Source organism: Chrysochloris asiatica, unplaced genomic scaffold (assembly GCF_000296735.1).
Source record: "Chrysochloris asiatica unplaced genomic scaffold, ChrAsi1.0 scaffold00213, whole genome shotgun sequence".
Classification (NCBI taxonomy): Eukaryota; Metazoa; Chordata; class Mammalia; order Afrosoricida; family Chrysochloridae; genus Chrysochloris; species Chrysochloris asiatica.
In genome coordinates, this window is record NW_006408731.1 from 5,187,627 (window position 1) to 5,204,088 (window position 16,462).

At 42.8% G+C, this 16,462-nt stretch overlaps 1 protein-coding gene across 3 annotated transcripts in view; it reads left to right on the top strand.

The window, feature by feature from the left end:
• FAM65B (family with sequence similarity 65, member B) overlaps nt 1-16,462 on the top strand; it is a 76,305-nt gene that overhangs the window by 27,595 nt on the left and 32,248 nt on the right. The window contains exons 8-14 of one of the 3 annotated variants that reach the window (XM_006872826.1): nt 4,103-4,146; nt 5,362-5,487; nt 5,992-6,140; nt 7,026-7,155; nt 7,550-7,699; nt 11,382-12,026; nt 16,079-16,260. In XM_006872826.1, the coding sequence (XP_006872888.1) occupies nt 4,103-4,146; nt 5,362-5,487; nt 5,992-6,140; nt 7,026-7,155; nt 7,550-7,699; nt 11,382-12,026; nt 16,079-16,260 (1,426 nt within the window). Of the gene's footprint in view, nt 1-4,102; nt 4,147-5,361; nt 5,488-5,991; nt 6,141-7,025; nt 7,156-7,549; nt 7,700-11,381; nt 12,027-14,913; nt 14,986-16,078; nt 16,261-16,462 lie in introns of those variants that run through there. The other 2 variants (XM_006872827.1, XM_006872828.1) reach the window with 2 other exon arrangements.

The following is a 16,462-nucleotide window of genomic DNA, read 5'->3' on the forward strand; positions in this document are numbered from 1 at the left end:
AACTGATGTAAAAAGCACAGTTCTCCTCTGACACACAAAGAGGGTTGCCAGGAGTCCAAATGGACTCAACAGTGGTTTGTTGTTAGGTGCCATTGAGTCAGTACCGACCCATAGCGACCCTATACACAGCAGAATAAAACACTGCCCCATCCTGGGCCAACCTCACTATTGTTGCCCCGCTTGAGCCCATTGATGCTGCCACTTGGCCAATCCATCTCGTTGGGGGTCTTCCTCTTTTTCTCTGACCCTCCACCTTATCAAACATGATATCCTTCTCCAGAGACTGGTCCCTCCTGACATTATGTCCGAAGTATGAGAGACGAAGTTTGGCCATCCTGGCCTCCAAGGAGCACTCTGGCTGCACTTCTTCCAGCACAGAACTGTTGGTTCTTTTGGCAGCTCATGGCACTTTCAATATTCTCCTCCAACAGTTTTTTCTTTTCTTTGGCTTTAGTACTAGTTTTACACCTTCAGTATTATTTTAACCATGACACTGGCCCTTAGTCAAGTGACCAGAAGATTCTTTCAACAATCTCACAACTATTAATGGGGCTATTCAGAGACAATAAAACATATTGTGTGGTGCTGCCTCTATCATCTTTACAGGTAAAATCGCATTTCATATAAAAACAAACCTCACTAGGAAAGGTCCTAAGTGACAACTAGATGAGGCTAAGGAACCAAGGGATAAGTCTGTTCTTTTACTTGACTTAAGAAGGGATATGGTTGTTTTTATGTGTAAAAGAATTGAAGAGTCACAAGACTGTTTTAGTACCAGTTAATCAAAATATTTTCCTGCTGCTGATGGGTTAAAGCATTGGACCACAAGGTTGGTTTGAACCATAAGGTCTGTGGTTCAAACTCACCAGCAACTCCTTGGAAACCCTATACAGTATTGCTCTGAGTCAGAAGTGACTTGACATCACTTAACAACAATAGGTTGCTTGTATGAAATCACTGGATACATTGAGAGGAATTGTTTTCATCTTTTTTAATCTCTTTTAAATTTTAAATTTCTTTTAAAGCATTAAGAAATATAGAGAAAAAGTAAAAAAATAATACATAATTGCTCCACCCAGTATGCAACTTTGTTGAAATTATCATGAATATCCAACCAACCTTTTCTCTGGGTATGCTATCTTTCTTTCTTTTTTTTTTTTTTTAAGTTTATATTGTGAATTGAGTATAGTTTACATGGGAAAACATCAGTTTTACACTCATCATTTCTTTACAATGATTACAATCCCCTCCTTTCATCATCTTTCAACAGCATTTGCTTCTATTCCCTCTGGGGGTTTTTTGTGCATAAAAACATCCAGGAATATATACTCATTTAAACAATCAAAGGGCACGTTCTGCAAGTCTGCCTCCTGGCCACCAGCACACAGCCTTTCTCTTTCCATGAGTCTAGAGTCCTCAGCTGCTCTATCTTTCCATGTCCTCATCTCTGCCTCCATCTCTGGTGTTGCTGCTTCACTTGATAAGGTCCCACATTCCACTCATGCACTTCTCCCTTGATGATTGTGTATGCTGTCTTTTAATGTGTCTTTTGGTGTGGTGCTGTAGGATAGGCAATGAGTTGCTAACCACAACAACGTACAGTTCAGGATCAAAAACAACTCAGGAACACCTCTTCTCTGCCATACTGTAGACACACCTTATTCGTGTCTTTGACTTCTCAGCCATGTGGCCTCTGTCCAGCTGGGACAAATGTTACAAAGCCCTTTTAGCTAGTCTGTGAATGGCCAAAGGGAACCTTCTGCAAGCCAGTCTCCTGCCTGCAAGCACACAGCCTTACTCAATCCATGGGCCTAGAGCCCACAGCTGCTCTGTCTCTCCATGCTACCGCCTCTTCTCTAGGTAGATCTCACCCTCTACTCATCTTCCTTCTTGATGGTCCTGGGATTATCGTTCCTGCTTCTGAGATGGTTCCTTTTAAACCTAGCAGGGATGGTAAAACTAACCAATCCTAGCTTTAGAGTCATGTACACCTTATTTGCATGATCCCACACAATCACTTGGTGGAAATTAAGAAGACATTGGCTTAAAAAGTCATAGTTAACTTGAATTTATCATAAAATTATATTGGCACTTTTCATCAGAAAATGAAAGCGATGAATATTTTTGCCCATTTTTATTAAATCTGTTTCGTTCCTTGACTAAGACTCCCAGTCTCTGGGCCTGGCTTTGTGATTGGCAGTGAAACAACTTATCAGTGTGAAGCAGGACTACTGATGAGCCTCTAGTGATAAACTGCTTAGTATGTCCCCATTGGGTCAGTGCCCACAGAGACTATTCAGACTCATAGCAACTATAGGACACAGTAGAACTACCCCATAGTGTTTAATAGGCTGTACTCTTTATGGTTGCGTAGTGGTTACGAATCGGGTTGCTAATCTTAGGGTCAGCAGTTTGAAACTACCAGCTGTTCTGTGGGAGAAAGATGAGGCTTTCTCATCATTGAGTTGGAACCAACTTAATGGTAGTGGGTTTGGTTTGGGGGTTTTTTAGCATATATCTTCACACACAGTCAGCTCTCAATAAATACTTACAGAAAGAAAAAAATAAACTGATCACACTGAGTTCTTCAGATGCCCTTAGATGATGGCCCTGTAGTCTAACAAAATTTGTTTTTGCTGCTTCGCCAGGTAACATACCCATTGACATTGAGTTGAATTCAACTTATAAGATTTTGGCCCCTGTAGAATTGAGTAGAACTGTCCCAAAGGGTTTCCAAGGCTATAAATCTTCACAAAGGAGATCCAATGGCACCAGAGCAGAATGCTTTGTCTTCCTCCCATGGAGTGGCTGGTGTGTTCAAACCACTGACCTTTCAGTTAACAGCTGAGCACCTGATCACTGCATCACCAGGGCTCCTGAGCAGATAACATATTGGATCTCACATTGAACCGAATCAGTTAGAAATGACTGTGACTGCTAGATGGAGCGATGGTAGAAGAAAAGTCTTCATCTTTCTTTTGGGCTGGGGACGGTTGTCATGTTGGCTGGGCTCTTTGTCTCTAGTTTGGTGTCAATCATAATGCATCTCTGGTGATTTCATGGCACAACAGATGCTGGGTCATGATGATGCAGCGGAAGGGCAAGAGAAACAGAAGAACGTGAGCTGGGGAGAGGCAGGGAGTGGAGTCTTAGCGCAAATGGGAAGCATTTATCAGAAATCACACATGAAATCTTGAGTCAGAAAGGAAAACAAGAGAGCAATTGCATCTTCATGGGAATATGTTGGGTAAACAGATGAATATATCTTTGTCGGCCTAATATCGTTAAGACTGGAATTTGATTGGACCTTAAGTCAGTCCACATTACAGCTCTAGTCTCCACATTAACAAAATTGTGTATGTGTGTGTGTTGCTTTGTTTAATTATGGTGAATAGGCATTCTGATGATGCAATGGTTAAGCTCTCAGCTGCTAACCAAAAGGTCGGCAGTTCAAACCCACCAGCTGCTCAATGGGAGACAAGGCCTGGAAACCTGCTGCCGTAAAGATTACAGCCTAGGAAACATTTTGTTGTTGTTGTTAAGTGCTGTTGAGTCAGTTTGGACCCATAACATCCCTATATAGGATTTCCAAGAAGCAGCTGGTGAGCTTGAACCGCCAACCCTGCAGTTCAAACTGACTTTGCAGTCCAGCGCTTAACCCACAGCGCCACACCAGGACTCCTAGGAGACATTAGAGGGCAGTTGTACTCTGTTCTTTAGGGTTTTATTGAGTCCAAATCAACTTGACAACATACAGCAACAGCAGGGTGAAAATGTACAAAACTAAAATTCACCAGCTTCTTCATTTCAGCACATTGATTACATTCTTCATGCTACGCAACCCTTGTCGCTCTCCTTTTCCAAATCATTCCTCCACTATTAACAGAACCTCAATGTTCTCTGAGAAGAAACTCCCTCATCCTCCCTCCCTGCCCCACCCCCGTAACCACCACTAATCTCTGCTTTCTCTATATTTGCTTATTTCATGTGACATCATATAGTATTTGTCATTTTACCACTTAAAGATTTTAAATTCATTTGTGTGGGCCTGCAGAGAAGGGATGTGTACCTGCACTTCACACCCCGATTGCTTTTCTTACAGGTCTGGCTGGCTTTGCTCGTCTCTGTCCTGGAGATCAATATGAAGTAAGTGCCACGTGGGTTGAGGTGTGGACACTGAGGACATGAAAGGCAGACCAGGTGTCGTTATTTTGCCTCTTAAGCTGGATTTCTGGTGTGATGCTGTAGGATTAGCACTGGACTGCGAACCACAAGGTTGGCAGTTCAAACCCACCAGTGCTCCTCGGAAACCCTATGTAGATATGGTCACTATGAGTTAGAATGGACTCAACGGCACTTAAGAACAACAAAAACTGTTTTCTAGTCAATTTCTTTTTGTTTTAAACCAATAAGAACATTTTGAGATTGGTTTATGAATGAACATAAGACTCATGAGCGAAGAATAATGTCTAGCCCTTTCTTTATAAAATGTACTGTATGGCACTTACCTAGGGAAATTAGCATATATAAGTTAGGTGAATAAAAGTAGGAAGCACAGGGAGGAAGCAGGATGACTGTTGTTACATGGAGGGGATTGCAATCATTGAGGTGACACAAAGCATATGATTTGTTGAACGTAAAATGATCTTGTCTGCACATCTTTATTTGACAATAAAAAGTAAAACAAACAAAAAAATGTACTGTACGAAGTGAATGGGGTGCATTTTCTCCTTCCCAAAGTGAATCTATGTAATAATTCCACCTAGCTATTGTCTCCAAAATCCTCTACAGTCATACCTATTGGAGGGGGAAGTATCATCCCCCAAACATGACAGTTCTCTGATTGTGGAGAGACTGTATTCCCTCGCCCCAGAGTATGTTGGATTGCCAAATCCTTGTCCAGCTTCGTCTTCCTCATCCAGAGGGAGGATGTCTTATTCCTTGCTTCTGACAGCTAAATATGTACCTAAGTATGTATCTCAATGATGGTTTCTTATTTCTCCAAAGGAACTGGGAATTGCAGAGAATTAATCCCAATGTCTATAGAATCAACTAAAAAGACCTATTTGACATGAATAAGCAGAAAGGCACAGAGCAATGCCTTTTACTCAAGAAAACCCTCCACTCCTTGTCCTAGAAAAGCAGAACTTACTCCCAAGTCTCGTTCCGCCTCAGTATTTGCCCCACCCTGCAGCACCCAAAAGTTTGGGGGAAATGAATAATATCACAGTGCAGTAAGGATGACAGAGAAGGGGAGAAACGGTGGTTGCTGTATTTACTCACTCTATGATCATGGTGTTTGGTTGGGGAAGATGGGTGAGGGCAGTGGACCATGAAGGCCTTTTGATGTCTTCTCCCCAGATTTTCATGAAGTATGGCCGACAGAGGTGGAAACTGAAGGGCAAAATAGAAGTCAATGGCAAACAGAGCTGGGATGGGGAAGAAATGGTGTTCCTGCCACTGATAGTTGGCTTAATCTCCATCAAGGTAGAGTGTCGCCATTGTCTTGTTGCCTTTCCTTGTGCCGTGGCTGCATGGTCTAACAAAGCAGATCTTTGCCCGTAACTTCTGCGTGCTGACCCTCTATCCACGGACTTTTATCTGCACTCTAGGTGCAGAAATAAATGTAAGATGGGCTTTGAAAATAGCTGCTTCTGATTTCAGATTTGGAAGTCCCTGGGTGATACAAAGACTTAAAGCGCTTTGCTGCTAACTGAAAAGTTAGAGGTTACAGTCAAACCAGAAGCACCTTGGAAGAAAAACATGTCAATCTACTTTAAAAACAAAAACAAAAAACCAGCCCTTGAGAACCCTATGAAGCACAAGTTCTACTCTGACATACATGGGGTCACCATGAATGGGGGTCAACTCAGCAGCAACTGGTCAACGGGACTTCAGATGTGATTCTGAAGCAACCCAACCAGAAAAGGGAAAAGGACATCCTACTCTTCCCCTCTTCTGTCATGTAAGCTCTTTCTCCCTCTCCACTAGGTCACAGAGCTCAAGGGACTGGCAACTCACATCCTGGTGGGCAGCGTGACCTGCGAGACCAAAGAGCTGTTTGCAGCCCATCCTCAGGTGGTGGCTGTCGACGTCAATGATCTTGGTACCATCAAACTGAACCTAGAAATCACTTGGTAGTAAGTTGCCCTTTCCAATTTCATCCTGTAGAAATAGCCTCTATAAGCTAGGACTATTCAAAGGGTGGGCCGTGGACCATTAGCATCTCCCGGGAGCTCCTGGCAAGATCTCTAGCACCGCCCCACACTCCGTGAGTCAGGATCCAGTTTCTAGAGCCACCAGGTGGTGCTTTTGAATGCTAAAGTTGGAGAAACTTCTGTTAACATCTCTACTATCCTTCTACATTTCCTAGTTCCCTCCTTCTCTACCTGTAAGTAGGGAGCACAGTGGTTCTGTAGGATAAGCACTGGACTGTTAACCACAGGGTCAGAGATTCAAGTACACCAGCCATTCCAAGGGAGAAAATGAGGCTTTCTACTCCCACAAAGACTTACCATCTGAGAAACGCTATGCAGGGCCACTGTGAGTAGGAACCAACTCAGTGGCATTTAACAACAATACCTCTGTTGTTGCTGTTGTTGTTACATGCCATCAGATCAATTCCAACCCATGGCAACCCTGTATAGAGTTTCCAGGGAGTGGTTTGTGAGCTTAAACTACCAACCTTGAAGTTCAAACTGACCTTGCAGTCCAGCGCCTTAACGCACAGCGCCACACCAGGACTCCTCAATATTTCATGTTTCTATTATCCGTATGAGAAAACAGATCCATCTAGGTGCAGATGGCCAATAACGTGTATCTAAAGCTGGGATCATAATCTGTGGTCTCTTGAGTGGGTTCAGAGTCAGTCTTCTGCTCTACTATCTTTTATCTTGGTTTATATTCTGACAAACCAATTTGACCAGAAACTGCCCAGTCCCCACTAGTTTGAGATTACTTTAGTGTAGCGAGCTGGCCTGTGGATTATAGGTGAATTTAACATATGGGTGTCTCTTGTCTTGCAGTCCATTTGACGTGGAGGATGTGACCCCATCCTCAGGCACTGGGAACAAGGCAACTGCTCTCCAGCGGAGAATGTCTGTGTACAGCCAGGGCACCCCAGAAACACCCATCTTCAAAGACCACTCCTTTTTCGTAAGTTCAGTGTGATCCCTGGGGCTGACAGTGAGCCTGAGCAAGTACCTGCTTCCAGGATTTGAAATGCTCAGTGTATGATGTTCGGGCATCCCAATAATCCCTAATATTATTATTAACAGGCCACCCTCATCCACTGTCACTAAGGAAACCACCTTCATATACGTACAGGTGGTGAACGTCTGTCTGCCCTTTCCCCTCACCAGCTTCACCTGATGCTTTGATAATGACACGTAGACTTCACTGACCCTCCTGTAGTATCAGCCTTTTAACAAAGTTGATGTACTAAATAACGTCCTCCTTGTTTTAATCCAAAATGCTTGCTTAGAAGCTAACAAAATGTGCCGACCTAATGCTTTCCACTAACTCCTGGATCTTGCTTTGACTTCTGAAGAAATGGTTGCATCCTTCACCAGACAGGCCAAGGCGGCTGTCTGTCTTGAGTGCCTTGCAAGACACTTTCTTTGCCAAGCTGCAACGCAGCCGCTCTTTCAGTGACCTGCCCTCCCTCCGGCTGCGCCCCACGGCCGTGCTAGAGTTTTATGTGAGTGGGGCCTGCACGGGTGTGACGTGCTTGAATTTGGGGGGCTTGGGGCATGGACGCTTTGGCATGGCTCTTGTTTTATCTTCTCCTTTATTTGGCTCGTTGGGTCGGGGGAATGATTGCATCTGTTCTGTCCTTGGGTAGGAAACGGCTGTGCATGCAGTTCTGTACAATAGGTTGTTTGTCCTTTGTGCTGTGACAAAGATATCCATGGTAACAAGATATGTTTTTTCAAAAAAATAACAATGATCCTTAAGGTCAAAGGAGATTGTCTTTCTGAAGTTAAAAGAGCTTGCCCCAGGTACTGGCCTGTAGGCACCATTATAGCATGAAAAGTAACATTCAAGGAACTCAAGAGTATTTAAACTAAGCTTTCTAGAGCTGTATTTAAAGAGGATCTTAGTCTTAATCTGTGTTGTTGTTAAGTGCTATCCAGTAGTTTCCGACTCATAGCAAACCTGTATAGGGTTTCCAAGGAGCAACTGGTGGGTTTGAACCGCCAACCTTGTAGTCAACAGTTCAGTGCTTATCCTAGAGCTACACCAGGACTCCTGGTTTGTTATGCTGCCTGTTAATTTAATACCTTAATAAAAGATATCATTTATTTGGTATCAGGAATGCTTTATGTAAACTTCATTACATGTGCCATACACATCATGACAGTATGTGTGTGCACACATGTATGAACACATGCAAATATATGTGTGTATATGTGTATGTGTAATAGTCTGCTTTTTCAGACATAAAAGAGTAATCTTTGACTGTCCAGAGAGGAAAGAATGAAACGTTTTCTAACTAATAATTGCATCTTATTCATTGAGTTTTTTAAAAAAACAACAACACTCATATATGAAAAGGAAAAGCCAGGCTAAACCCAAGTAATATTTCAAAAGCTAAATGGGAAGACTATATGGAGGGAAGGTGAGGGAGGGGAATGCATGAAGATATATTTTAAAAAAAAAAAGCACTCAGTTTAATGTGTATTTTCACACTCATATGCTCCAAATGTGGGGTGGGCAGTGGGGCTTGGTAGAGGTTTTAATAGCATAATTTAAACAAGAGAAAGATTAGAAAACATGTAATGGCTTTCTAATTAATGCCTTTGGGTTAGACATGAAGGCCCTTGGAGTGGCCAGTTCTGCTCTGACCCAGTCCACGTCTCTAGACCCCCATCTCACTCTCTACTCTTTATCTTCTGCTTGATTCACTTGGAACAGTACCTCCAAAGGCACCATGGCCTCAAGGGTTCAGGATCTCAAGCCTTTGCACTCACTGTTTTCTCTTTCTAGCATGGTGGTATCCTCCTCTTCCTATCCTAGACCTCTCCATCCTCCAAGGCTAAGTTCTTGTACCATCCCTTTCTCTGGTGGTGGCCTCCCCTTGCTGGAGCTTTTACCTCATTCTATTCACACTCAGTTTTAACAGACATGGCATTGTACTGTCATGTGTCTATTTACAAACTTGTGTTCTTGGTAGACTGTAAGTCTTCTTGGGCAGGCCATCTCAATTTACTCTAATGCAGTATTTACCACATGTTGTTATTGTTGTTAAAGTGCTGTTGAGTAGGTTCCGAACCATAGCCACCCCATCTATGGTTTCCAAGGAGTGGCTAGTGAGCTTGAATCACCCACCTTGTGGTTCAAACTGACTTTGCAGCCCAGCGCATTAACCCACAGTACCACTGGGTGTATATCAGGTTTGGAAAATGTCCAACTCAAGAGAGAAGGCTGAGGAAGACTCCAGAATCTAAACAATAATCTTGACTTCACAGTCCTCCCTCAGAGCTGCCAAGAGACGTGTGGATGTAGGATCACATATGAAGGCCCAGAGGTTCTGTGAGATGCCTAAAGGACCCTCAGGGAGGAGGTCTAGAGAATAGAACTCCAGGGCCCCCCCACACATATCCCTCTCCCCAAAGCTGCTCTTTCTTATCTTCCCTAGAAGAATAAAGTGTATGAGGGGACTTCTAAAAGTTCATGTTAAAATCTCGTTATCTTTTATTTAATTTCCCAAAAACTTTTCTGAGTCCCCGCATATGTATAGAGGGTCTACTAATAAAGAAAAGAGGATATAAGCACGGAGTTGCTTGATTGGGAGTTCTGGGTAGTACAAATGATTAATGCACTCAACTACTCACTGAAAAGTTGGCAGTTCTAGCCCACCCAAAGACACTTTGAAACAAGAGATGGCAATCTAATCCAAATACAATCAGCCACTGAAACCCTATGATGCATAGTTCTGCTCGTACACATGGGATCACCAGGAGTCAGAAATGACTCCAACACTTTGGAGTCAAACATTTTCTCAGCTGGGGATGGAAGAGAGGAGGTTTGAAGCCCAACCGTTTTTGCAGTTCCTGAAGGGAGTCCATAGAATGCCTTCATCTAAGACTTCCTGGAACTTGATAGTCAAAAACCACTGTCGGTTTTAGAGGTAAAGGAATAGAGCCTGAAGAGGATGCTCGGGTACTCCACAAATGTGTCCCTTTACTCATCCTGCATTTACAATCACCACTTACTGACCAACGAGAGTAGACATTGTGAGTTGAGCTAGTGGTCTCAGACTCAGCAGGAATCATGCCACAGAAACTGCCTGGAGGAGGACGTGAACCCATGCTTTCTGTTTGCTCCCCATTTGCTACACCTTTATTTGCAGGGTTTATCCCTAGCACCACTGTGACGATTCACTGTTCAATATATAATAGGAGTAGGTATTAGCTTGGTACTTATCAGTGACTTTAAAAACCTAATCAGGAACCCCAGAAAGATAATCCCTTTTGAGGTGCTTCATTTCAAATCCCTAGAAAGTGTTTCCCATAGAGCAACATTTGAACCTGTAAGCAGTTTACACAGACGACAGTGTAAGGAAGGATGACGTAAAAACTGTTGTAAGGCTTGCATATATGAATGATCTTGGTTACCTGGATATTGCTGGTCTCTCTCTTCAGAGTTCTCCTTCATGAAGCACAAGCTTACCTGTGAAACAGCCTACGTGTGCCAGATACAGGGCTTGATTGTTCTATACCCTGAGAGCCCTGGGGTTTGCATTCCTGGGAGATGGATGTTCTGTTTCTTAGTATTTTTCTTCAGTTTTTAAAAATATATCTATAGAAGCTATGGAAATGTATTGCTGGCCTTGCATTATTTATGGCATGGTTACTAAATTAATAAAACATTTTCAAGGGCTTGGGATCCATGGGTAGAGATTTTTAAACACTAATTTATGAGTGTTTAAATTATAAACTGCGGAAGCAGTACCGAAGCATCACATCTCTGGTGTGAAATCGTATGAACGTTGGAAAGTCTTTCCAGAAAGATGCATAAAAAACAGCAACAGCATGATTCATAGCCACGGCTGCCAAATACGGTGAGATTGTAAGATCTTGAAAACAAGCACTTCCCCCACCTTTTCTTTTGAAAAATGTCAAACTTAATACACAAATCGAAAGAATAACACCATGAACTTAAATGTGGAGTCAACAGTGGAAACAGGATTTTTAATGGCTTGTTTTCTTTTGCCTCTCTCTCACACACACATCAACAAATAACATATTAATATTATGAAGGTTCTGGTGTGTTTTATTTTTAGCATTTTAATTGCCTTCTATTTTGACTGGAAATAGACCATGTCAAATGTGTCATTTGCATTTTAAATAATAATGAGGCATCTTTTTTCCCCACAGTCTAATCTTAATCTGCCTGATGACATCTTTGAGGATGGAAAGGCAACTGAGGGGAAAACATCACTGTCCTTCAGCTTCAAGGACCTGCCCAATGGAGACTGTGCCCTGCCCTCTAACTCAGCTGGCTCTCCCTCCAAGATATGCCCAGCAAACCCAGAAATTACCATCACCCCTGCAGAGCTGAACCACAGTGGCCTGTCCTCCCAGAATGAGGGTACAAACGACACTAGCTCAGCATCTTCCAGAAGCTCCTCAGCAGAAGGCCAAGAGGCAAAGTCATACAGAGAGGAACACGCAGTTCATGAGGCCTGCCCTCAGTTCATTGAGAAGGATGTTGCAGAGGCACTTCTGCAAGAGTCCGATGAGGCCTCTGAACTCAAGCCTGTAGAACTGGACACTTTTGAAGGCAACATCACGAAGCAGCTGGTCAAGAGGCTGACCTCTACGGAGGTGCCGGTGGTCACGGAGAGGCTGCTCTTTGAAGGTTCTGTCAGTGGGGAATCTGAAGGCTGCAGATCCTTTCTAGATGGAAGTTTAGAAGATGCCTTTAATGGGCTTTTCCTTGCATTAGAACCACATAAAGAGCAGTATAAAGAGTTTCAGCATCTGAACCAAGAAGCCATGCATCTGGATGATATTCTGAAAGTAAGTACCTTCTTAAGGAAGTTGAATTAGGTTTGGAGGGGAATGTCTGAACCAATATTCTATTTAAGATTGTAGTTTTTGTTACGTGCTGTGGAGTTTTTATTTTTATCCTGTTTCATCACAGAATCATTAGGTGATAGGACATTTAAATGCTATTGACTTTTGGTATCAACAACACATAATTGTCCTAATAGGAAATCAACTTAGCCAAAAAGATTGTTGTTGTTGTTAAGTGCCACTGAATCAGTTCCGACTCACAACGCTGTATAGGGTTTCTGGGGAGCAGCTAGTGAGTTTGAACCACCGACCTTGTAGTTCAAACCGACCTTGCGGTTCAGTGCTTATCCTACAGCGCCACAGAGCTAAAGAACATTTAAGGAACGCTTGTGGTACGTGGTTAAGCCCACGGCTGCTTAATGGACAAGTTGATGGTTAGAACCTACCAGCTGCTCCACAGGAGATGGATGTAGCAGTCTGCTCCCAGAAAGATTTACAGTCTTGGAAACCTAGAGAACGATTCACTTTGTCCTGTAGAGCTGATATGAGTCGGACTTGACTTGACAGCAAACGACAATAACAACAGCAAAGAATGTCTACGGTCCTTCAGTGCAGAATTACTAAGTCTATCTGCACCTGTGAAACGGTAGCAGTTTGATCGTCACAACATCCCTGAGATGTGTCTGGACAGGGTCCCTCCCTGGGAGTACCTGGGAAACAAGGAATCTGGCCCCTGATTAGAGTCAGAATTGTCAAGTCCCAATGGGAGAACTGTGAGTGTCCTTTCACCCACAACACTGCCTGCCAGAGGAGTCCCACCTGCTGAACTTGGCCCAAATCAGCTTGTGAGCAACTTAGGATCATCTTGAAGGAAGGAATGAATAATCATCAACCATTAGTTAAGAAGCTGAGGAGCATCAGACTCCATCAAGACTTTCTTCCTCAATCCTTCCTGTCAGAACAGGCCGGGTAGAAGCACAAAGATGCAGTGAGCACGGATGCTTTTCTCCTCCTGTGAGAGGTCCTATGAGATTCTTACTTCTCTAGCACACATGGATCAAACTGTAAAAACACTCCAGACAACACTTCAGTGTATGTCTCAAATCCCCCTGTCGAATCCCTGCTGTACCACTCTAGTCTGTATTGCCCTCCAGAGAACTCAGATCCTTTTCCTGAAAGAGCAATTCTTTGGGGGCCTCTTCTATAAAACATGCTTGGAAGTGATGTTACAATGACAAGCCAAAAATCAGCCCACAAAATCGCCCACAAAAATCAGCCCACACAACTTTGGATGGCTGTTTTAGGATGTGGCCTTCCCTGTGGCATCTGGAACAACCTTTCCAAGACTTTTCTGACAACTGTGTCCTCCTCTGTTCAGCCATGCTAAGACCTAGTTCTGGGAGGGATTTGTGTCCAGGAAGATGCTATTTCCTGCTTGGACTCTCTGGACCCTCTCATGCTCATAATAGATGAGTTCAGCTGTAGGCATCACATCTGAAAAGCAGAGAAATGCACTCTGGATGTTTTCAGCAAAGGACAACTAGAAAGCTTCCACCCAGGACTCATTCATCGGGACTGTTTGTCTGACACTCCAGTGAAAACGTCTGTTCTCTCCTAGACAAGCTTTTGTCTCTTTCACACCATCAGCTGGCTTTACTTCTCGTGCAAAATATTTTAATTCCAACGAGCTAAGATACAAATTGACCTCACCTTAAACAAATGCCCTAAAGAAAGTCAGTAGGGATGACAACTCTTATTGCCAGGCATCCTTGGTAGTGCATATGGTTAAATGCTCAGCTGCTGACCAAAAGGTTGGTAGTTCAAATCCACCTGGTGGTTCTTCAGGGGAAAGACCTGGCAATTTGCTTCCATAAAGATAACTGCCTACAAAGCCCTATGGGGAAGTTTTACTCTGTCATGTGTGTTTGCTGGAATTAGAGTTTAAAAAGTACATGCAGGGAATGTAAAATTCAGATGTAAAGCCTCTTACCTGGGGATCATGAGCTAGGCAAGTCTGAGTTGGTTTTCGTCTCTGGGATTTATCCCATTACTCCTTTAGCATTAGTGCCTTGGATGGCACCAAACAACAACAGTATGCTGATAAGTGACTTCATCCTCCAGGTAACACTTAAGCAAATCATCTGCTCATCTTACACGTATAAACCCTGTGATCACAGATTTCTTTCTAGAGAGTTTTTTCAGCCTCCAAAACTTTTTGCTACAAAACTATCCTGCCACTAAAATTCTCAACTCGACTTCTTTGTTATGAATTACATTCAACCACACCCACATTGTATAAGAACCAGTTCTACAGACAGCTAGCTTACAATAATTTAAAAACCAAAACCAAACCCGTGTTGCTGTCAAGTTGATTCTGATTCATCCCAGCTCTATACCAAGTGGACTTCAAAAAGTTTGTGGAAAAGCTTCATTAGCTTTTCATTCCATTGTTTTTTTCCCATTAACTTTTAGAATATACCTCTTCTAAAAGTTAATGAAAATCTCAAAGTGGGTTGAGAATCCTGAGAGTTGCAAACAGTTAAGTACTCAGCTGCTAAATGAAAGGTTGGTATTTCGAATTTACCCAAAGGTGCCTTAGAAAAAATGCCTGGCAATCTGTTTCCCCCAAAAAAATCACCCATTGGGACCCTATGGAACACAGTTCTACTATGACACACATGAGATCACCATGTGTCGGAGGCGACTTGACGGCAACTGTTTTTGATTTTTTTTCCTTTAGAAGTGGGTTGAGTTTGGCCTGGCTCTTTCTCTCCTTAGAGATTTCGGATATGATCAGAATTTAGGTCTGGGGCAAGTGGCTTTGGATCCAGCCAAAATTAAAGCTTCAGCTGGACAAAGCTTTCTCTTTTTTTCCCCTTCACATTCCTAGGATGCTAAACATCTTGAGGATCAGAAACTAAATGATGCTGCCTCTTGGACGGAGATCACTGAGGGTGAATGAGACAACTGTGCTCTAAAAGACTGAAAGCCGGTTCCCCATGTGCTTTTGTGCCATCTTGAGTGTCAGAGACAGAGCCCGGCAAAGCCCTTCCCACCCTGTGTTAAGAAATCAGCGAGCAGTGCCACTGAGTGGATGGAGGACATTTAGTTCTTCTTCCTTGCAGAACTTACCCGTTCCATCCGCCACAGCGTCCTCTTGAACATTTGGAAGTACTTCTCTCTGTTATGGTTCCCCGAACAACTGGCATTATTCTGTTTGTAATGTTTCTGTTTGTGACCAGCAATATAAATTCTCCAGGCCATAGAGTGGGTTTGTTCATGTAGTTCCAGGGTCTGGTCTGGGAAGAGATAGGATTTGTTCCTTCAAAGCAGCGCTCGTGCCATTCATTTTCTTCTTAGTTCTCAAAGAAAAAGTACATGCAGTGAACGTAAAATTCAGATGTAAAGCCTCTTACCTGGGGATCATAAGCTAGGCGAGTCTGAGTTGGTTTTGTCTCTGGGATTTATTCCATTACTCCTTTAGCATTAGTGCCTAGGATGGCCAGCTCCTATCTCAGGACATTGAAGTCATTGCCACTTGGAATTAGACATTGGTTAGTAACTGGCATTGACTCAGCAATTCTTATTTTTGTTTGTCTGCATTTTATTTGGGGTTGAGCCCTAGGCAGAAGGAGCACGGCAGTTATGCTTCCTGGAGGTAATATTTTGTTAGCTTTTGACTATGGAAAGTTTCCAACAGAAGTACAGAGAAATTATACAGTGATTCCCAATATGTCCACCCACCAGTGTCCACAATTACGAACTCATGGCCAATCTTGTTCCATCTCTTCTTCTGCCTGCTTCCTTCCTTCTGGATTACGTTGGAACAAATCCCAGATATTGTGTAATTTATTTTCTTCATGATTGTACCTCTTTAAAAAAAAAAAAAAAAAAACTAAAGATTTTTACATGCATTAAAAAGTGCCAACAAAAAATAATAATAATAAAAATTCAAAAGAAAGAATTGAAAGTATTTGCATCTCAAATCTGGTGTCTTGAGTTTCTGCTTCTCTTTTCGAATGTGTTGATGTTCTCGGTACCTTCTGCTTTTGCAGTGCAAACCACCTGTAAGCCGCAGCAGGTCGTCCAGCTTAAGTCTTACAGTTGAAAATGCTTTAGAAAGCTTTGATTTCCTGAACACCTCTGATTTTGATGAGGAGGAGGATGGTGAGGAGGTTTGTAATGTTGGAGGAGGTGCTGACTCAGTATTTTCAGACACTGAGACTGAGAAAACTAGGTAAGTCTGAAGTTAGTCTTTGCTTATAGTTTTCCTATCTAGACAAAGAAATGGTTCTTTGCGCCTATCAGTGGGAACCTGATGCCCATCTCTGAAAAGTTTAAACCCCCCTATTTAAATGACCCAGTGCCTTTTTGTTATCAAGGACAACTTGTAAATATTGTCCACCTCTCTGGGCTGTTTAAGGGGAAGTTGTCTTGTT